This window comes from Leuciscus leuciscus (assembly GCF_965113295.1).
Source record: "Leuciscus leuciscus genome assembly, chromosome: 18".
Classification (NCBI taxonomy): domain Eukaryota; kingdom Metazoa; phylum Chordata; class Actinopteri; order Cypriniformes; family Leuciscidae; genus Leuciscus; species Leuciscus leuciscus.
In genome coordinates this window covers 20422537-20444853 of record NC_138742.1, presented here as the reverse complement: position 1 = coordinate 20444853, position 22317 = coordinate 20422537, and the positions used below count along the sequence as shown (strand labels likewise).

Genomic DNA, 22317 nt, shown 5'->3' with positions numbered 1-22317 from the left:
CGTATGGAAGTCTATGGCAGCCCATAAAACCGGTTGCGGGAAAGTTATGAAATTTTGGCACACTGATAGAGGACAGTCTGAACAGTCACCATAGCAAATTTGGAGTCTCTAACTCAATCCCTCTAGCGCCACCAACTGTCCAAAGTTTCACTCATGTTTATGCTAATAACTTTTGAACCATAAAGGCTAGAAACAAATCTTGTTCCCACTGATTCCTTGGCTCAAGCCGATTCGATTGCACCCTATGACGTCATTTTCTGTCATGGAAATCTTTCAGCCATTTTGAATTCTCAGAAAAAAGTACTTTTTCGAACTCCTCCTAGGCCGTTGTTACGATTTCCACGAAAATGTAACTAGATCATCTTCAGACCATGCCAACAAAAAGTTATGGGGCCCTATTTTAACGATCTGAAACGCAAGTATCAAACGCGAAATGCAAGTAACTTTGTGGGCGGATCTCGGCAAATCTAAAATGGGTTGGTCTGAAGTAGCTACATTACTCATAGGTGTGGTTTGGGCGTAACGTGAAATAAACCAATCAGAGCGTCATCTCACATTCCCTTTAAAAGCAGGCATGCTTGTTCCATGGCGGATTGCTATTATGTTGGCTGATTTGCCAGGCGCACGCCAGGAGCGGTTCAAAGCCGAGGAGACTGACGTTCTCGTCAGGGCCGTAAAAGACAGAGAAGTGACATTGTATGGGGAGGGAGAAACCCACCCAAATTAGCTTCGGTTAAACAGGCGTATAATAATTTGGGTAAATGTGTAAGCTAGATTTATGCCTATTTTTCACATCTTCATGGACAACATACTGATTTCCCTCGTGTGGTAATATTTTTCCTTGTAATTTATGTATGGTTTGCAAAAATGGGAACTGCTGCGTCTGTGTAGATATGAGAAGCAAAGTGTATGCGCATTGTGCACACGCTACATTATGGCCAAGCATGCTCCCTTAAAATAGCATCTGAATAACGCGCCATTGACTTTAGACTAGGTTTTTCCTGGTCTGTGGCAGAATTGTTTTCTGAAACTGCAAAATAGCATCAGGGAACGTTTGCGCCAGAACACGCCTCCTCTTTTCGCTGAACCACCCCCAGGAGCGCAAGTTCATTCTAATTTACCGACGTGTGTCTGTGGAGGGAAAAGTTCGCTGTGCGTCGGGTGCAAAATAGGAATGATACATGCATTGGTGTACAAAGTCAATTGCGCTGGGTGCAAGATAGGGCCCATGAAATTCAAGTCGATTCGTCAAACCATTCTCGAATACTGCGCAAACTAATTGTATGTAGCGCTTGCAAAAACAGACGTAAGGCTGTATCTCCACAATGCTTTATCGTATTCAGACCAAACTTGGTACATGTCATCACAAGCATGACCTGAGGCGACATGCTGCGTTTCGGCGCAGTGCCACCTACTGGTCCGGAGATACGAAAAACTGCTATTTTTGCTCATAACTTCTGAACAGTTTGTCCAAAAATCCGTTAGATTCAGGGCGTCATGCCAAGTCGAATGATATCTAATTTTCTCATGTCGGCCATTTTTTATTTTGTACTAAAATGCTGTATTTTATGAATGCATGAACATATCGTTAAAAAACTTGGTATGGGTCATCAGTATGATGCCCTGAAGGAGCCTGGTACTCAAAAGTTTTCGAGACAGCCCCACCTATTGGTTGAAAGTGATAATCCATTAAATAATATTTTTAGTTACTGTATATATGATTTTTCAGCTATTTTGCCTAAATTCATCTTTAAATGTCTTTAATTGCTACTTGCTGCAGTTGGTCTGAACACTCCCAGCCATGTTGGCATGTCTTATCCTCTTCTTGCGCTTGGCCCTGCTAATGGCTTGGGCGGCAGTGGCTCAGTGGTTCATGTAGGTTGTCTACAAACCGAAAGGTTGGTGGTTCAATCCCCGGTTCCACCTGACCAAGTGTCGAGGTGTCCATGAGCAAGACACCTAACCCCAGCTGCTCCCGACGAGCTGGATGGCGCCTTGCATGGCTGACACCGCCGTCGGTGTATGAATGAGTGAGTGGATGGGTGAATGTGAGGCTATGTAAAGCGCTTTGGTGGCCATAGGTCTATGAAAAGCGCTATATAAATGCAGTCCATTTACCATTTACCATTTAATGGCTGCTCGCAGCTATATTTATTCTTCCGTTTCTTCTTCTTCCGCTCTGGGAGTCTATGGCAGCCCATAGAACTGCTTACGGGAAAGTTATGAAATTTGGCACACTGAAAGATGATAGTCTGAACTGTCAACATAGCAAATTTGAAGTCTCTAACTCAATCCCTCTAGCGCCACCAACTGTCCAAAATTTCCCTCATGTTTATGCTAATAACTTTTGAACCGTAAGGGCTAGAAACAAAAGTATTTTTGCCTCTGATTCTATGGCTTAAGTCGATTCGACTGCACATCATGAAATGTGATTTCATTTCACATTATGATTTTCCATAATGAAACTTTTCCCACCAAATTTTCCAGCCAAAAAAAATACTTTTTCGAACTCCTCCTAGACGGTTGCTCCAATTTTTATGAAAATCAAATCAGATTATCTTCAGACTATGCTGGCAAAAGTTATCAAAAGCTTTTTGATAAACCCAACCGTTATCGAATAGCATGCAAATGAAATTGATGTAGAGCACCCCAAATTGGACACAAGGCTGTATCGCTGCAACGCTTTATTGTATTCAGACCAAACCTAGTACATGTCATCACAAGCATGACCTGAGGCAACATGACTATTTAAGAGCTTTATAGCTTGGATCCCATGAATTAAGGATGAAGTTATGACTTTTTGTCTTTTGTGTTGATATGATCAGTTCAAATAAAATAATTGAAGTAAAATATGAATTCAATAATTAACAGCCTGCAATATAATGCAATATGAATATTTAACACATTTGCAGTATATTAAAAAATATCTATTATTATTTGTATCTGTCCTTTATTTATTAATTGATTAAGGTATATATTCCTATTTAAAGGCCATAACCCCAGCAAAACATTAATGGGGAAAGGTGTGGCCGGATGGGCTGAATTTTTATATTTGAATAATGGGATATCTAAACCAAGAAGAAACACATATAACAGGTCTTCCATCAAGGCTCTCCACCACAAGACAGTTTTACAGAAGCAGATGAGGGGGCATTTTTTGGGGGGTGTTCTCTCAAATAAAAAATGAGATTTCTCTCATATTTACTGTATCTTCAGAATATGAGACGTAAATTCTTTGTTTCCACCTGTAGGTTGAGATGCACAAAACCTAACTTGCTCAAGAATCCCAGCGCACAAGGTGGCTCATATAATTAAGATTGTACAATAACAATTGTAAAAAAAGATTTTTGCTTCAGGTAACGTCTCTTTCCTAATTTTCTTATTAGATGGACTTCAAGGATGGAAGATTGTACGTAGTGGAGGTGACCGCTGGGTGACAGAAGAAAATAATAAACCACTTCTGGACACGGTCACCAGATGTTTTGTAACATCTTATGAGTATGTTTGAATGTTCTGAAAATGTTCAATCATAAAGCCAATCCACACATGAATCAATCATAAACTTTGTCCTCAGGTTATGTTTGAAGCGACAGCTTATTGACTTGACGAAAGAAGGTTATAGTGGTGCTTTCATGGATCAACAGCAACCTCATATCAAAATATCAGACTGGTGAGAGACACTCACATTTCATGTTACAGTATCTTAGGAGGTGAATTTCATATTTTATGTGATAATTTTTAACTGGCAGTATGAAAACACAAAGTGATATGACGTTCATATTTAATTGTTAGTTTTTTTTTGTTATCGGCAGATTATTTTTTATTTTGTACTTTCTGATCCTGCTCCCCCATCTCTTTTAAACATTGTTTCCTGTGAAGTCTCAATCGTTCTACAAAATAAAGGCAAAAATGCCAAAAATTAATCTTATTTCTTTATGTAAAACTTAATTAAAATGTCATTAAAGGGATAGTTATAAAAATTCTGTCATCATTCACTTACCCTCATGTCGTTCCAAACCTGTGTGACTTTCTTTCTTCTGTGGAACACAAAAGAAGATATTTTGAAAAATGTCTGTGTTTTTTGTCCATTCAATGAAAGTCAAAGGGGTCAATTTTTCAACTTTCAAAACATAATTTTTGTTCTTCAGAATAAAAAAATTGATACAGGTTTGGAACAACATGATGGTGAGTAAATGATGACAGAATTTTCATTTTTAGGTGAACTATCCCTTTAAGAACACAGTACTAGCATTTGGCACAAATCAGGTTTTAATATGAAAGGCCACTTTGTTGATAGGAAGGCTTTTATTTGCTGTTTGTCTGGTGCAGGTATGCCCCAATCTCTTGTTGTGGATGTGAGTATCAGATCTGTGTAGCATTGCTTGATCAGTGGAAAAACCCAATCAGAACCTTTCAGCCTGAGAAAGTTATATTTTCGTTTGGGAACAGTGAGCCGTGGTGTCAAGTGAGTAGAATAATACCGACAGTCCAGTTATTCTCTTGTAATCAAACTAATAGTCAAAGCTTAACTGTCACTGTGCTTGTTCTGCTTTATTTCAGATGACACACGTCTTTAAGGATTATGGACCTGGAGTTCGGTTTATCAGTTTCACTCACGGTGGGAAGGATATACAGTACTGGGCAGGCCATTATGGAATACGGCTCACTAACAGTAGCGTGGAGATCTATTCAGCTGATGAGGGGTAGTGTTTTCTAGCATGATTTTTATTTTACTGTAAAACATTTATTAATTTTAACAATGAATTATTTTTTATCAAAATGCACAATGCATATACAAGTTATATGTAGGCATATCATGAAACAAACATTAAAAATGAAAATAAAGTGCAAATGTTAACTATTTTCCGCTCCGCCCACTTGAAACATTGGGCTTGTTAATAAGGATGGTAAAGACCACAGCCTCTAGCGTCAGCTGTTGGTATGCCTCTTAAGGTTTATTTACAGCAAATTATACTTTACAAACCAATCAAACCACTAATTCATTTTATATTGCTCTGACCAGAGCTTATGAAAACCATTTTAACGAATTTCTAAACTTTATAAAGAGTGTAATAAATAAAAGTAATAATAATAATAGTTAGATTTTTTATATAATAGTAATAATAAAAGTATTCAGAAAATCCATTAACATTCATATTTATTCATACCATATTAAATCTTCAAATGACAGCAGGGTTGGCGCCTGAACCCACTCGTTGCGCCGACACTGAATGACAGTGATAAATATTATACACGTTATCAAATGTATAACCTAACTTCTCAAAATGGGTGATGAGTCTCTAGGCTGAGAATCTATCTTATGTCTAGTTGTACCATAATACATTTCCCATAACATGTCCTGTCCTACTGCAGCCTTATTGCATTTATCAGAGTTGTGGGAGGGGCTTTGATGCCATCAACAATCACTCTGTGTTATTACAGTATAACAGTAAACACGTGATCCCTAAGAATTAGATCCTGATTTACCGGTTTTGGAAGTCCAGAATCCTGTGATTAATGGGATATCTAAACCGTCAAGAAGTATAGATAACAGATCAGCTCTGACAGCGTCAGCCAGTAGTGAGTCGTCAAGCTCCACTGCCAGATATATTTCAGTTTTCCATAAGCAGATAAAAGTCCTGCTGCAGTAAGTTAGAAGAGTGATGTTTGACATACAAATAATAGTAGCTACATTCACGTTAGTTTTGTTTCAGTTGGTTTACTGTAATATCCTCAAAATGCGAAACATAACTTCTGTGTTTCCACCTGCAGGTTCAGTCTCATAAATCGTAACTTGCTCAAGAATCCCAGTGCACAAAGTGAGTCACATCATTAAGATTGTACAATAAGTGTCACTATAATGAATTTTTGCTTCAGGGAACGTCTCTTTTCTGATGTTTTAATTAGATGATCTTCAAGGATGGGAGATTGTACAGAATGGAGGTGACCACTGGGTGACTGCAGGAAATAGGAACATATTTCCGGTCACCAGATGTTTTGTAACGTCATATGGGTATGTTTGTTATTGTAGATCCTTTGAAAAAGTTTTGAGCTCATTTAATTTCAGTATATGTAACAATTTTAAAATAAATCAATCATGAAGCCAATCAACACATCAATCACTCATAAACTTTGTCCTCAGGTCATGTTTGAAGCAACAGCTGATTGATTTGACGAAAGAAGGTTATAGTGGTGCTTTCATGGATCAACAGCAACCTCATATCAAAATATCAGACTGGTGAGTGTCACTCAAACTCCCATTTCATGTTACAGTATCTTAGGAGGTGAATTTCATATTTGATGTGATTAATTCTTGTTAATGACCTGTCCATCTGGGTCACATGTGCCTTATTTTGGAATTGTGTCTGGCAGTATGAGAACCCAAGCTGTATGACATTCATATTTGAATTTTTTATGTTTTTTATGAATTTTTTATATTGTAAGAATCTGCATAAATCCTGAGTACCACGACTCCTGGCTTGTGGTACTTTCCACCCACCCCCGTCAATATTGTTTCTGTCAAGTCTCTACTGTCCTACACAACAGAGTCAGAAATAACAAAACGAAAAACACACACATAGGACAGAATTTAATTTAAATATCATTAAAGGGATAGTTCACCTCTTGTCATTCCAAACCTGTGTGCCTCTCTTTGTTCTGTGGAGCAGAAAAGGAGATTTTGAAAAATCTCTCACTGTTTTTTATTCATAAAATTCAATCAATTCGGTCCAATGTTGGATTCAATTTGGAATCATCGACTTTTAAAACACATTTTGTGTTCCACAGAAGTAATAAAGTCATAGAGGTTTGAAACGACAGGGCGGTGAGTAAATGTTGACAGTGTTTTATTTTTAGGTGAACAATCCATTTAAGAACACAGTACCAATGTTAAATCAGGTTCCCTTTCGTTGTCACTCCGAGTTACGTCGGATGACGACGAATGGGGTTTCGCTTAGAAAGCCTATCATCTTCGAGTATATAAAACGAGCCAATGGCAAAGAAATGCCATGGGTCTGCGGAATTTGCATAGCGTAACTCCGCCCCACCCTAGGGGTATATAAGGAAGTACGCTGCAACATGCAGATATGTTTTCGCTTCGGAGCCAAGTTGATTCACTTCACTCCACAGCCAATTCTGAGTTATCTCTATTCTCTTCGAGACGAGCCTCTCTCCAGGTGTTGGTGTGACAGCGAGTTCCAGCGAGTGCACATTCCCTGCTTATCTGTGCAGTGATTTGCCAGAGTTTGTGTGTTCATCTCCCTGGTCGCTTCAACACTTGTGGAGAAAATCTCCTTTCTAAAAGAGCTTGCACGCGGCACGTCTTTTTAAAGATGCCTCGCCCGTGCACTTCTGGTTGCGGTCTTCTAGTTTCTGACTCTGATGGGCACAATCGCTGTCTTGTGTGTCTGGGTATTGAGCACGCTAAGGCAGCGTTTGTGGATGAGTCATGTTCCCACTGCGGGAACATGCCCATCGCACGGTTGCGATCGAGACTCAATGATCTTCGTGTGAGAGTCCCCTCATCCGCACCCCGATCTAGCAGCTCCGAGAGGGCTGGTACTTCGGCTGGCGGCCAGGGTGATCTGAGGGTTACGGTGTGGAACAAAGCGCCGACTATTCCACGCTCCACACCGTCCTCTAGCGCCGTGCAACCCGCGAGTTGTCCGATTGAGCCCGCTGTACAGTCCTCTGACTTGCCGCGGGTCTCATTCGGCGCTCCAGAGGAAGATTCTATGTCGATTGCTGCATCACAAGGTGGGCAGGAGTCCTCGGGAGAGGAAGATTCGGCTGTGCTGCCACCTTCGGGTGTCCAAGCATTGCCCGAGTCTGATCCCGAGCTGACGGCCATGCTTTCCCGGGCAGCCGCGGCCATTGGGCTCGAGTGGTCCCCGCCACCCGGTCCAGTGCGCTCGCGGCTGGACGATTGGTTTTTGGGTGCGGCCGCTGATCCTCGTCAGCGCCCGACCCCAATTCCTTTCTTCCCGGATGTGCATGAGGAGGTCTCGAGGTCCTGGAAGGCACCCCTGTCTTCCCGTGATCGCTCGACGGCCTCCTCCGCCTTTCCTCCTCTCGATCAGGGGGCTGTCAAAGGGTACACTGGGGTTCCCCAGGTTGAACGCTCTGTGGCCATGCAGTTATGTCCCCAGAGTGCTTCTTCCCGCGGTGACCCAAAGCACCCCTCCAAAGCCTGTAGGTTCTCCTCCACCCTTGTGGCGAAGGCCTATAGAGCTGCGGGGCAGGCAGCCTCCTCCTCACTGCATGCCATGGCGACACTCCAGGTCTACCAGGCCCAGATGTTGCGTGACATGCACGAGGGGAGGACTGATCCAGGGCTCTTTGATGAGCTGCGTGCCGCCACCGACCTCGCTCTCCGGGCGACGAAGGTGACCGCACGCTCCCTGGGTCAGGTGATGTCCACCTGTGTGGTCCAGGAGAGACATCTGTGGCTCAACCTGGCTGATATGCGGGAGGCCGAGCGAACCCGGTTCCTCGACACCCCCATATCCCAGGCTGGCCTCTTCGGCGGGGCAGTCGAGGACTTTGCCCAGCAGTTCTCGGCTGCCCAGAAGCAGACTGAGGCTCTCAAACATGTCCTGCCCCGACGGCCCGCTGCTGCCCCCCAGCCGTCGGCACAGGCGCCTCAGCCCGCTCGCCGCCGTGGACGCCCTCCCGCGGTTCCCCTCCCTCCCGGACGGCCCCAGCAGCAGCCTCCATCTGGGCCGCCTCGTGGAGGAAACCGTAGGAAGGCGTCACAGCCCCCTCCAGCCCCGCGCCCCGCTAAACGCCAGGCCAAGCGGCGCTCCTGAGACGGGCTGCTCAGAGATGGCTCTCAGTTCTGTACAGGAGACGGTAGCAGGGCCGCTCCTTCCCCCGGTGGAGGGCCGGGGGAGAATCCTTGGTTTTCCCACCCCCGCTGCTCGTCCCTCGACGGGCAGCACCCTATGTGGTTAAAGACAAAACTGACATACCCATCTCTGAGCACACAGAGTTCTCGGATGGCAGTGCGCGACGCTCACGGGCCTCGCCACTCTCATCCCCCTCTGTCGCCAGACCCCTGCCAGAGCATGCCCCCGTGGGACGCTGGTCCTCCCCTGGCATCCTCTGGCAGGACGCGGTTAATGACCGTGCCCCCGCACCGGGCCGCTATGCCACCCACGCCTGGGCCGGTCATTCCGCCTCGCTGCACCACCGAGGGTACGTCTGTGGTCCGCATGACCCCGCTGGTACAGTTTTTGGGAGCCTGGTTAGAGCTTCCCAGGCTGTCCCGCTGGGTCGCGAGGACCATCAGGCTCGGCTACGCGATTCAGTTCGCGCGATCTCCTCCCCGTTTCAGGGGAGTCCGCTTCACAATGGTCGGTGGCAATGCCCCTGTCATGAGAGCGGAGGTCGCCACCCTACTGGCGAAGGGTGCGATCGAGATTGTCCCTCCAGCCGAAATGAAGTCCGGCTTCTACAGCCCTTACTTCATTGTACCGAAGAAAACCGGTGGGTTACGACCAATCCTGGACCTGCGCGTCTTGAACCGCTCCCTTCACAGGATGCCGTTCAAGATGCTCACGGCCAAACGCATTTTCGAATGTGTGCGGCCGCAGGATTGGTTTGCAGCGATCGACCTGAAGGACGCCTACTTCCATGTCTCCATTCTTCCTCGACACAGACCGTTCTTACGGTTTGCTTTCGAGGGGCAGGCATACCAGTACGCGGTTCTCCCTTTCGGGCTAGCCCTGTCTCCTCGCGTCTTTACGAAGGTCGTCGAGGCAGCCCTTGTTCCCCTTCAGGAACACGGGGTTCGCATCCTGAACTATCTCGACGACTGGCTGATCCTAGCTCACTCTCGAGACCAGGTTTGCGAACACAGGGACCTAGTGCTCCGGCACCTAGCTCGTCTGGGCCTTCGGGTCAACTGGGAGAAGAGCAAACTCTGCCCCGTGCAGAGGATCTCTTTTCTCGGTATGGATATAGACTCGGTCGCCATGTGCGCGCAGCTTACGAGCGAGCGCGCGCAGTCACTGCTGACTTGCCTTCGTCAATTCGAGGGCAAGAGTGCGGTCCCACTGAAACTTTTTCAGAGGCTCCTGGGGCATATGGCATCCGCAGCCGCAGTTACGCCGCTCGGATTGCTTCATATGAGACCGCTTCAGCTTTGGCTTCGCGATCGAGTCCCGAGGTGGGCATGGCAACACGGCACGCTCCGAGTCCCAGTGACTCCGGCCTGCCGTCAGACCTTCACCCCGTGGTCGAACCTCAGTTTTCTACGGGCCGGAGTGCCCTTAGAACGAGCTTCCAGGCATGTTGTTGTATCAACGGATGCCTCCACCACGGGCTGGGGCGCCATGTGCAATGGACATGCTGCCGCGGGCTCCTGGACAGGTCCCCAACGCCTTTGGCATGTCAATTGCCTCGAGTTGCTGGCTGTACGCCTTGCCCTGCACCGCTTCCGGGCGTTGCTCAGGGGTCAACACGTACTAGTCCGTTCAGACAATACCGCCACAGTAGCGTACATCAACCGTCAAGGTGGTCTACGCTCCCGCCGTATGTCGCAACTCGCCCGCCACCTCCTCATATGGAGTCAGAAGCATCTGAGGTCGCTTCGAGCCATTTATATCCCGGGAGAGCTGAACCGTGCAGCCGACGAGCTGTCTCGGTTTCGGCCTCTCGCTGGAGAATGGAGACTCCATCCCCAGTCGGTCCAGCTGATTTGGGATCAGTTCGGGGACGCTCAGATAGATCTGTTTGCCTCCCACGACTCGTCCCATTGCGACCTGTTCTATTCCCTGACCGAGGGCACGCTCGGCACGGATGCACTGGCGCACAGCTGGCCGCGGGGCCCACGCAAGTATGCGTTTCCCCCAGTGAGCCTTCTTGCGCAGACTTTGCGCAAGATCAGGGAGGACGAGGAGCAGGTAATATTGGTTGCCCCGTATTGGCCCAACCGCACCTGGTTCCCAGAACTAATACTCCTCGCGACAGCACCTCCCTGGCCTATTCCTCTGAGGAAGGACCTGCTTTCTCAGGGACGGGGCACCCTATGGCACCCTCATCCCGATCTTTGGAACCTCCACGTGTGGCTCCTGGACGGGACGAGGTAGGTTTGAGTACCCTACCACCAGCGGTGGTGGCTACCATCACTTCCGCTAGAGCATCGTCCACGAGACATGCCTATGCGTTGAAGTGGAACCTCTTCATCAACTGGTGTTCTTCTAAACATCAAGAAACCCACGAAATGCCCGATCAGTGTCGTGCTTTCCTTCCTGCAAGAAGGGTTGGAGCGAAGGCTGTCTCCCTCCACCCTGAAAGTGTATGTTGCCGCCATTGCCGCACATCACGACGCAGTCGAAGGTAAGTCCGTTGGAAAGCACGACCTGATCATCAGGTTCCTGAGAGGAGCGAGGAGACTGAATCCTCCTCGCCCTCCTCTCGTTCCCTCTTGGGACCTCTCAGTGGTTTTAACTGCCCTGCAGAGTGCTCCCTTTGAGCCTCTGCAATCAGTGGAGCTTAAGTTCCTGTCTATGAAGACAGCGCTCCTGGTTCCATTGGCCTCTATCAAGAGGGTAGGGGACCTGCAGGCATTCTCGGTTGACGAAGCGTGCCTGGAATTCGGGCCGGCTAATTCTCACGTGATCCTGAGACCCCGGCCTGGATATGTGCCCAAGGTTCCCACCACACCCTTTCGAGACCAGGTGGTGAACCTGCAAGCGCTGCCCTTGGAGGAGGCAGACCCAGCCTTGGCACTGCTCTGTCCAGTACGCGCCCTCCGTGCTTACGTAGACAGAACGCAGTGTTTCAGGACCTCTGACCAGCTCTTTGTCTGTCATGGTGGGAAGCTGAAGAGAAAGGCTCTCTCCAAGCAAAGGTTGTCTCACTGGATAGTGGACGCCATTGCTTTGGCTTACCAGCAGCAAGGTCGACCATGCCCCCTTGGTGTGACGGCCCACTCCACCCGGAGTGTGGCATCCTCTTGGGCTCTAGCGCATGGAGCCTCGCTAACAGACATCTGCAGAGCTGCAGGCTGGGCGACACCTAACACATTCGCGAGATTCTATAATCTCCGAGTGGAGCCAGTTTCTTCTCATGTACTCGCTTCAACTAGCCGGTAATAGATTCTGCTCAGGTGTCTTCGCTTGCTCGCCATTCCTCTCCACGGATGGGATACGTGCGATTTTTCCTCAGGTGAGCCTCATAAGCCCTGAGTCTCCTCCAGCACTGACGATGTCATCGCCAGAGTTGCCACCGGCAGCTTTCGCGCCTGGCTAGGTGCCTCCATGTGCATGGTTCCCCCTCTGGGTGACCCCCACATGTGTATTTCCACTGTAAGCCTCTCTGAGCATGTGTCTTTCCCTTGGCAAGCCACCTTGCCACCCCTGGGGTTGAAATTTTCCACCTGCGGCTGGATACCCCAGTGTTCTCCATATGCAGCCCTCCGGGGTCATATGTGTATTCCAAGTCCCCCCCTTCGGGTTGGGCATGATTGCATATTTCCACTGAGATATGCTTCCCAGTGTACCTTGGTTTAATCCTGTGTTAAGTAGGAGTCCTTCGTCCGTGCCAGTCTCACGACAGGGAGCTCACACTTACGCAGGGCACTGGAAGACAGTCGAGAGGTGGCGTGATTTCACTGGGAACCCCATTCGTCGTCATCCGACGTAACTCGGAGTGACAACGAAAGGGAACGTCTCGGTTACGTATGTAACCCTCGTTCCCTGAGTAGGGAACGGAGACGTTACGTCTCCCTGCCACTTCCGCTGTACCGCTGGAACGCCTGAGTTCAGTCTCGGCTCCTCAGCGAAGACATATCTGCATGTTGCAGCGTACTTCCTTATATACCCCTAGGGTGGGGCGGAGTTACGCTATGCAAATTCCGCAGACCCATGGCATTTCTTTGCCATTGGCTCGTTTTATATACTCGAAGATGATAGGCTTTCTAAGCGAAACCCCATTCGTCGTCATCCGACGTAACGTCTCCGTTCCCTACTCAGGGAACGAGGGTTACATACGTAACCGAGACGTTCTAAAATGAAAGCACAATTTTAGAACAGATCCACATTTCTGTGATGTCTTATCTGCAGGTATGCCCCACACTCTGATTGTGGAAGTGAATATCAGATCTGTGTAGAGTTGCTTGATGAGAAGAAGAAACCCATCAGTACCTTTCAGCCTGAGAAAGTTTTCTTTCAAAAGGGGAAAAATTATCCATGGTGTCAAGTGAGTAGAATAATACTGACAGTGTAGATATTCCCCTGTAATCAAACTAATAATAAAATCATAACTGTCCCTGTGTTTATTCTGCTTTACTTCAGATGACACACATCTTTATGGATTATGGACTTGGAGTTCGGTTTATCCATTTCACACATGGAGGGAAGGATACAAAATTTTGGAAAGGCCAGCATGGAATACGGGTCACTAACAGTAGCGTGGAGATCTATCCAGTCTGATGCTACAGAGTGTTTTCCATATTATTATTTTTAACCTTCCTAAATTTAACAGGTGCAAAAGTGACCTTCAAATTAGGAAATGTAATGATACATTATGCCATAAGGAGATATATAAAATACGTTTATAATATGTCAGTGCCATTGTTTTGTCTCAAGATGCACACCAGAAATGTTTTTTCTAAGACACGTTTATAAAAGCTACTTAAATGCCCTAATTGAACTAAGGCCTAATCCTGGCATAGTCTTAGCCCTCTTTGTGAAACCGGGCCTATATGTTACACTGTTAAAATGAAGGACCTTAGTCGATGACTATAACTACAGCCATAGACATGCACTGCTTATGAAATAATCAATTACTTAAGTGCCATGCAGTTAACGTCAATAAACGTTTCAAAGTTACTGTGTGTAAGTGATGTTATGTTCAAAGCTTTGAACTTATTAATGTAAATTGAAGCTTGATTATGAAATAACAGTTAAAGGTTTGGGGCTTGAAGGTGACAAATCTCCTTCAAGGTTTGCTCTACATGCCTGATGTTATATTCTAGTAGTCTAGTTCTCTCTATGGTGATATTTACTTGTTTCATTTATTATTATACTTTCCTGACTGCATACTCAAACATTTGTACTTGTGTGTACTTTAATCATAACACCTTGTCACAGTTAGGTCCAGATGATAATGAAGGAAGGTTCAAAAAGGTTTCAGTAAACAAAAGGGTTCTTTAATGAAAACAAATTCAAGTAATCCACAATGATGAAGGCAAAGTAACAGAGTGTAGGCTGTTCCACAATCACACATCATACACCAACCAATACCCAACACCGAACAGAACAGTCAAAAGGAGGAACTTAAATATACAGTGATGATGAACTAAATTATGAACAGGTGTGTAGATGTCATGAGTGTCCATGGTAACTGATGAGTAGTGGGAAACAAAGACAAAGGAACACATGTGACTGACGAAAAACTAAAAGTCCATGATAATGAAACAGACAGAACATATACGTGACATAAGGCCCCCTCCCAGAAGGCACGACCTCACGTCAAAACAGAATAGATGAGGGAGGGATGGCAGAGGCTTTGAAGGTGGGCTAGAAGAAGGCGAAGGACTGGCAAAAGCAGACAGACCAACGAAGAAGACCAAGGAGGAGAAGATTGGGGATAACAGCCATGGTGGAGATGACGGGAGGAGCTGATGGACCAGAGTGACAACGCTGGCACTCGAGACCAAGGCAGAGCTGTGTTGACGAGTGTCTGAGGAGGAACCCGAGTGCCCGAAGACTGAGGCGGAGCCGTTGCGCCCGTGGATCAAGGTGGAGCCGGAGGGAGTGCAGAGAGGGGTGGAGAGATGGAGCACTGCGGATGCAGAATCCCCAATGTGAGTCTGACCAGGCGTGTGAACCAGCAACCATCGTACCTGTGGGAGTTTTGGTGGAGCTTGAGACTGAGGACTGGCTAATAGACTGGGACACTGAGATACTGCCTCCCACCCTGAGCTATCTGTACTCCTCCTCATTGTCGCTGATTCATCCCAGTATAATGCCTCAGTCATCATCCTGTATGAATACTGATTCATCATCAGCCCAGTCTCCCTCTCCCACCCTCACTGCAGACCCATTTGTTATTCAGATATTCTTTTTCAAAAGAAAAAGTATCAGCTGTATGAAAAGTGAGCAACATTTGGTTTTTGACCTTTGAAAATGTGTACAATTTAAAGAGTTCACCCAAAAATGAAAATTCTGTCATTAATTACTCACCCTCATGTCGTTACATCCAAACCCTTAAGACCTTCGTTCATCTTCGGAACACAAATGAAGCTATTTTTGATGAAATCTGAGAGCTTTCTGTCCCTCCATTGACAGCAACGTCATTGCAACTTTCAAGGCCCAGCAAGGTAGTAAAGACATCGTTAAAATAGTCCATGTACTACAGTGGTTCAACCTTAATATTAGGAAGAGACGAGAATACCTTTTGTGTGCAAAAAAACAACATTATTCAACAATCTCTTCTCTTCCACGTCATTCTCCCACACTGTTGACGTAGTGTAAACAGTGCTGCGCTTCTGGATTTTACGTCAGACTGTATGCTCACTATTGTCATGTCAAGTATTGTATTGTCACTATATTGTAATTGTCAAGTCATGTCATTGTGTCAAAGCAATGATAAATGATCAACAGTTTTGCCCACATAGACTGATGTTGTGCTCACTGTGTAAAGAGTTCACTGTGTAGAGTATTTAGGAATGTGTCTATAGCAATTGTAAAAAAGAACTCAATTTATGTGTAAAGGCAAGGATACATTCTGTTTTCCTTTTGATAATGTGGTAACAATTTTGACGTTTTACAAAATAACTATTTCTACATTTTAGATTAAAATATTTTCTCAGATAAAGCACAGAACGCACATCTAATCAGAATTAATAATTGTAGAATTAGGAAAATGACTATTTAGGGATTTTATAAACGAAATAATACCTAAAAAGTAAAAAAAAAAAAAAAAAAATGTATTAGACAATGATGTAAAAAATACACGGACTAATTGGGACAACAAGAAATCATGATTTTCAGCTCTATAAGATGCTTTTACTGAAAATATTAAATTGGTATGGCCAGTAAGTTAACATCATTTAATCCATGACAATGAGTAACAAATTATTAAAATACTAATATATATATATTTGGACATAGAATCACTCATCTAGCAAATTCACACAAATCAAGTTTACAACAATCCCCTTACTGGTTTTTTTTTTATTTTATTTTTTTTATCTCCTACTCGATTTGTGCAAGTAAAGAGGTTGAAAAACGCCTATTCCCGTTAGAAAACGCCCCCAAATAGGGAATGCCCTTTTTTGTTCCGGACGCAGAGACCTCATACTCTAAGAACCCGTATGCATTCGTCAGAGTTGTGGGCGGGGCTATGAGAACTTTCGATATTGAATCTCGTAAAACATGTGATTAAAAGGATTATACTGATTCAGCGGCGTTTGAAGCATAGAATGCTGCTACGTGTGACAAATGAGATATCTAAACTGGAAAGAAGTATATAACGGATCAGCTGACAGCGTCAAACCGGTAGTGAGTCGTCACGCTCCACTGCCAGATATATTTCAGTTTTCCAGAAGCAGAATAAAGTCTTGCTGCAATAAACATTAGTTATCGCTGGTTAGAAGATCGGTCTGACATATAACGAATGCGATTTCTTTTTTCTTCTGTAACATTGTCAGTTTTTTTTAAACGTAGCCTAACTTCCGTGTTTTTACAAGTAGGTCCAGACGCGCAAAAGTGACATATCAAATGTCATTAAAAAATAAATAAATCACGAATGGGTCATTCACAGAGCGGGAACATTCATGTTACTTCGAGGGACTTTGAACCCAGATCAGACTCAGTAAGTTTTTGAGTTCTTGGTTTCAGTTATAGCCAGTTGCTATAGAGAATTAGCATCATATTATAACTTGGCCATACAATATTGAAATTGACTGACTTGCCTTATGATAAGTCGATCATTGTGGACCAGCAATAAACCAGATGGTCATACCATCTTAAAATGGTCGGACTTGGCCATACAATGTTGAAATTGACTGACTTGCCTTATGATAAGTCGATCATTGTGGACCAGCAATAAACCAGATGGTCATACCATCTTAAAATGGTCGGGGTGGAACATGGTAGCAGATTACCAGCTCGGACCAACTAACAGCAACCATGTTCCACAGCTGGATCTAAATTGAAAGGTAATCTTAATTCCTCTGTCAGCAGCCAGATGTTCCTCTAGCTGTGGTTGAGGAGATCCTACTGAACCTGCCTGAACATCAGGTGGTGCGAGTCTGTCGGCTGGTGTGTCATGAGTGGAAGGAGCTGGTGGACAGTGCTGCACACTGGAGAGAGCGCTGTCGGAGAGAGGGGATCCAGCCCTGTGATGCTTCCAGACCCCCAGAGGACTGGCGCCTGTTTTACTTTATAACTAAGAAACGACGGAACTTACTCAAGAATCCCAGTGCAGAAGGTGAGCCACTGGACTGAAAATAAGTAATGTTTCAGTTAAGCAGTGCACTTCATATTCTGGGCTGTTTCCCAGAAGCATCGTCAACCTAAGCTGATCATAAAGACCAATGGGGCCAATGGTTTTTACAATCTGTAGGCTTATGATGCTTTTTGGAAACACAGACCTGGAACCTTGCAGTGTTTGCAAGGCAGCACTATATTGATATTCCTCAACAATTATATTTTTGTCTCAACATGTTCTAAACTGTTAGTTTTGTTGTTTCAGCTTGTATGCTATTTTTCTGAACAGATTTATGCTTAGACATCTTCCACTTTGCTCCATCCTCCACCAGCTGATTGTAAATTGTTACATATCAGTTATTGGTTGATATTGGAATTTTTTTTTATTTTATCATCAGTATTGGTCGATATCAACAGCTATTTTATTCTCATTTCCTATATTATTTTTTTACCTTTGCTGTCATCTAACACTCAATTAAAGTTAATATTTAAAAACACTAATAATTTAATAACACTATTAAATGTAATCTTAAAATGAATATCCATTTTTCATGCTGTGCATTACAACGTAAAAAAAGTTGGTTGCTTGACCATTTTAAATTTGCTGCTTCTTTTTTTTAGTGATTACCTCTATGATTTGGTATTGCAAAATCACATTTTTTATTTTACTTTTGTGGTTTAACCACAACAATCATCTTTGGCTTATGGCTCACAATAAATGTTGGTTAAACAGACATTTATGAATACCTCAATATTGCAATATTTGGAACAGAAACTGATCTTCAGACTAGAACACATTTCAAGGTATATGTACATGCAGAAATGGCAAACTTCCAAGAGGGACCTAATAAGTCCTAAAAAATGATTTACTCAGGTTTAAATGATTCCAAGCCCCCTTTGTCCAAGACAATCTTCAAAGACTCTGAACCTCTGGTACTTGTGTTGTAATAAAAAAATAAAATAAAACATTAACACTATTCATTTGTCACTAATGTCACTTGCTCCATTAATGTAACGTTCTCCTCTCTGCTGGTCTGATTAGATGAGTTCAATGGATGGAAGATTGTACAGAATGGTGGTGACCGCTGGTCAATAGGAAATCATTCTTTAGAAATCTCAAATAAGACAGTTCCAAAATACTTTGTCACCTCTTACATGTAAGTTTGATATGACTGTTCTTCAAAAAAGTTCACACTGAAATTATTTGCATTAAAATACAATTTTCATTCAGTTTAACCAATATGACAATAGATGAGTCTGAGGCCTTCTTTGACACCCGTAAACTTTGTCCTCAGGTTATGTTTGAAGCAACAGCTGATTGATTTGAAGAAAGAAGGTTATAATGCTGCTTTCATGGATCAACAGCAACCTCATATCAAAATATCAGACTGGTGAGTGTTCGCTCAAACTCTCATGTTATGTTACCATATCAGTGGTTTATTTAATATACCAGTTAAAGTATAATAAAGTATAATATGCAAATGTTTTGTCTGCTGCAGGTATGCCCAGCGCTGCGATTGTGGGTGTGAGTACCATATCTGTGTAGAGTTGCTTGATCAGAAGAAGAAACCCATCTATACCTTTGAGCCTGAACCAGTTTTCTTTTCGCAGTGGAATGATACGAAGTGGTGTGAAGTGAGTAGAGGAAATGAAAATTAACATACAAATTTAATCAAATAACTCTGTCATTCTCACTATATATATATTTTTAATTATTATTTCAGATGACACACGTCTTTAAGGATTATGGACCTGGAGTTCGGTTTATCCGTTTCACTCACGGTGGGAAGGATACACAGTTCTGGGCAGGCCATTATGGAATACGGGTCACTAACAGTAGCGTGGAGATCTGTCCTGCAATGTTGGGTTAGAGTCCACCTAATAATAATAATAATTTGTTACATTTATATCGCGCACTGATTCTTGAGAGTCGGGACAAAACACGTTTAAAAAAGTTTTTTTTTTAAATACACACTATATCAATTAGAGTTATATGTTTCTGCAGAGAAAGGTCTTAGCTATTTAACCATGTAAAGGAACAGGTTCTAAATAAAAACACATTTTTAACAAATAAACATGTTTCCCTTCAGAAGTGGATTTGTGTCAACTCCGTCAGACACACTAAAAAGTATACAATTTTAATTCTTCAAATCCAACAAGAATCTAAAGTTCTGAAGTATATTGTAATAGTGTTTAGTTACTCTGATATGTAAAAAAAAAAAAAACAATATATAAACTTAAGTTGTGATTTCACACTATTCTGAAAACTCAGATTTCTAAATATTTGCATTTTCAAACTTTGATTTTGATTTCAATATTGTAAAAACAAATTCCTTAAATAAATAAAACATAAGAGGATGTAGATCAGATGGTCCTTTATTACAAAAACAACATAAACTGAAGGAAGAATTTTTTTTTTTTTTTTAATTAACAAAAACATTCATACATCCAACGCTGTTGACGAAGATCTGACGGTGTTGACGAAAAACTGACGGTGTTGATAAAAAATGTTTGAATGTTTTTTTTCTCATTTCTCTATGTCTGTCTCTACATATATACATATATTAAAGTGCTGGCAAAGTTACACGTTACACAATAATAAGCAGACCACTGCCTGCCCATTATCTACAAGTCAGATGTGTATGGTTAAATAATGTAATGCATGCTATGTATGTGCATTTATGTGTAAATAAAACCCTGAAATAACAGTTTAACCCTTCACTATATTCACAAATAATATTATATTCGCACATTAAGAGGTTATTGGTGGGTTTGTCAACTCCGTCAGCTTACAGGTCAACTCCGTCAGACATAGAACCTGACGGAGTTGACGTCTGACGGAGTTGACGTAAGGGCATGTATTTTCCCGCCAAAACATGTATTGTACACTGCAGCTAGGTAGTTTTTCCTCAGTTGCTAGCTGTCCCAATAACCTCACTAAAATGCTTAAATTCAATCCACTATGGTTTAAAAAAAAGTATCTTAACAGAAAGATGGTATTGATATGGTGCAGCTGTGACCATAGGAATATTGACATTGTTTGTCTAAAATATTAAAAAAATGTACCAGAGCATGTGTGGTAGTGCTGCATTCACCACAGGCAGGGAGATCCTGAGAAAAGGGGTCCTCAGGGATAATAGCTGACCATGCTATTTCCTGATTTAAAGAGCTTTATGAAAAAATCTGATGGAGTTGACAGAAACTGAGGACACAAATTTAATAGGCAGATTTTTATGGAAAATATTGTTTGATGTTCATGCATTGTTTTTTATATTTATACCCCTTATTTTTTATTTGATATTTATGTTTTCACAATTGTAGAGCTTTTTTAAAGTTTTTTGGGATGGTTAATATTGTGACCTCTTGCTGAGGACAAGTGCAATAACATGGACCTTCTAACCACAGACCAACAAATTTTCCCCAAAAAGATAAAAAAGTTCATTCTAAAAATCAGATAGGTATATACAATTCCTTTAGATTTAACTTTGTAAGTATGTCAATCATGATAAATTTCTTAATTTTTGCTATAAATTAGACTTTTCTATGTGGGATATGTTTTGTCCCGACTCTCAAGAATCAGTGAGCGCTTTTAACTGCACTCAAAGTGCTTTACATGGAAGGGGGAATCTCCTCAACCACCACCAATTTGCAGCATCCACCTGGATGATGCGACGGCAGACATATTGCACAGGAACACCCACCACACACCAGCTTACTGGTGGAGAGGAGACAGTGATGAAGTATATGGGGATGATTAGGAGGCCATGATGGATAGAGGCCAATGGGCAAATTTGTCTAGGATGCCGGGGTTACACCCCTAATCTTTTTTCGAAGGACATCCTGGGATTTTTAATGACCACAGAGAGTCAGGACCTCGGTTTAACATCTCATCCGAAGAACAGTGCTCGTTACAGTATAGTGTCCCTGTCACTATACTGGGGTGTTAGGACCCACACAGACCACAGGGTGAGCAGCGCCCCCTACTGGCCTCACTAACACATCCTCCAGCAGCAACCTAGTTTTTTCCAGGAGGTCTCCCATCCATGTACCGACCAGGCTCAACCCTTCTTAATTTCAGTGGGCAACCAGTCTTGGGCTACAAGACCACATTTTTAATATTGAATTTAATACGTATAATTGCATATATAAATGTAGCAGTGGGAAAGACATATCACCGCCTTAATTTCTGTCATGTGACTTTTTTTTTTAAAGGGCCATGTATGACAAAAAAAAATTAGAATTACCAAAATTACCATTTTTCCCTCAATGCCAAAGTTTAGCCTAGTCTAAAAATATATTGCACACTTTTTGGTAAAGTGGCAATGTATAAAACCATGTAGGCCTATATTTTTGAAATACTCCGAAACACAGGTTTACGTATTTTCTTAAAGAAAGTGTGAATAAAGTTCAGCAAGAGCTTTCTGTATAAATATTTTTTTTAAATACAAATTTCTCAGATATTACCCAATGACTCAACTTGACATATCACAACTTGACATATCACAACTTACCCCTACCGTGGGACATGGTGTTACATTGTTTTAAAGAAGTCATATTCATATGGCTCTATGACAATTATCTGTCATGACAGACATCCACACATATAAATTGGCCTATTTTACTCCTATTTACTTCACATTTCTCCTCTTATTATTTGACAACATCAATAAAAAGTGGCACATCTTACCCCACTCTAGCCCACCATACTAACATTTTTGTTAAGAAGAGTGTTTTAGTATCACAAAAGAGAGTTGTATGTGTAAAAGCTGCACACATATCCAATCATGTGACATGGGCACCATGGTATATAATGGGGGGAAAAACTGTTGAGTAAAAGCTATTGTTACTTTCCTGATAAAAAAGAAAGAAAAAGTTT

The 22317-nt window shown here is 43.1% G+C and overlaps 2 protein-coding genes and 1 long non-coding RNA gene across 6 annotated transcripts in view; all 3 read left to right on the top strand.

Moving 5' to 3' along the window:
* LOC309481499 (uncharacterized protein) overlaps positions 1–13835 on the top strand; it is a 45543-nt gene extending 31708 nt beyond the window's left edge. For both annotated transcript variants that reach the window (XM_082146450.1, XM_082146451.1), the window contains exons 17-26: positions 3252–3298; positions 3387–3498; positions 3575–3670; positions 4330–4465; positions 4561–4703; positions 5773–5819; positions 5908–6013; positions 6143–6238; positions 13068–13203; positions 13299–13835. In XM_082146450.1, coding sequence (XP_082002576.1) covers positions 3252–3298; positions 3387–3498; positions 3575–3670; positions 4330–4465; positions 4561–4703; positions 5773–5819; positions 5908–6013; positions 6143–6238; positions 13068–13203; positions 13299–13436 — 1057 coding nt within the window. In that variant the 3' untranslated portion in view covers positions 13437–13835. The remainder of the gene's footprint in view (positions 1–3251; positions 3299–3386; positions 3499–3574; positions 3671–4329; positions 4466–4560; positions 4704–5772; positions 5820–5907; positions 6014–6142; positions 6239–13067; positions 13204–13298) is intronic.
* LOC309481519 lies at positions 771–2128 on the top strand. The gene is made up of 2 exons (XR_014200037.1): positions 771–852; positions 1048–2128. It is a non-coding gene; the product is annotated as an uncharacterized lncRNA (long non-coding RNA).
* A 2539-nt stretch (positions 13836–16374) lies between the features above and the next one.
* On the top strand, positions 16375–22313 carry LOC309481509 (F-box only protein 6-like). 3 transcript variants are annotated; one of them, XR_014200035.1, is made up of 7 exons: positions 16375–16824; positions 17193–17442; positions 18484–18598; positions 18737–18832; positions 18941–19076; positions 19166–20200; positions 20285–22313. XR_014200035.1 is itself a non-coding variant. In XM_082146470.1 (6 exons), exons 1-6 carry the CDS (start codon positions 16759–16761, stop codon positions 19310–19312), a joined length of 807 nt encoding a protein of 268 aa, XP_082002596.1. In that variant the 5' UTR covers positions 16375–16758; the 3' UTR covers positions 19313–22313. The 3 variants fall into 3 exon arrangements, 2 of the variants coding, with proteins under 2 accessions (XP_082002596.1, XP_082002595.1); XM_082146470.1 differs by having other exon boundaries at positions 17196–17442; positions 19166–22313; XM_082146469.1 differs by having other exon boundaries at positions 19166–22313.
* Positions 22314–22317: the final 4 nt, after the last annotated feature.

Excerpts from the sequence above, each read along its gene's own strand:
- LOC309481509 (XM_082146469.1), top strand. The coding sequence starts at position 16,759 with ATGGGTCATTCACAGAGCGGGAACATTCATGTTACTTCGAGGGACTTT. Across the intron at positions 18,599-18,736 it reads TACTTTGTCACCTCTTACAT|GTTATGTTTGAAGCAACAGC; the intron begins GTAAGTTTGATA and ends CTTTGTCCTCAG. Across the intron at positions 18,833-18,940 it reads CATATCAAAATATCAGACTG|GTATGCCCAGCGCTGCGATT; the intron begins GTGAGTGTTCGC and ends TGTCTGCTGCAG.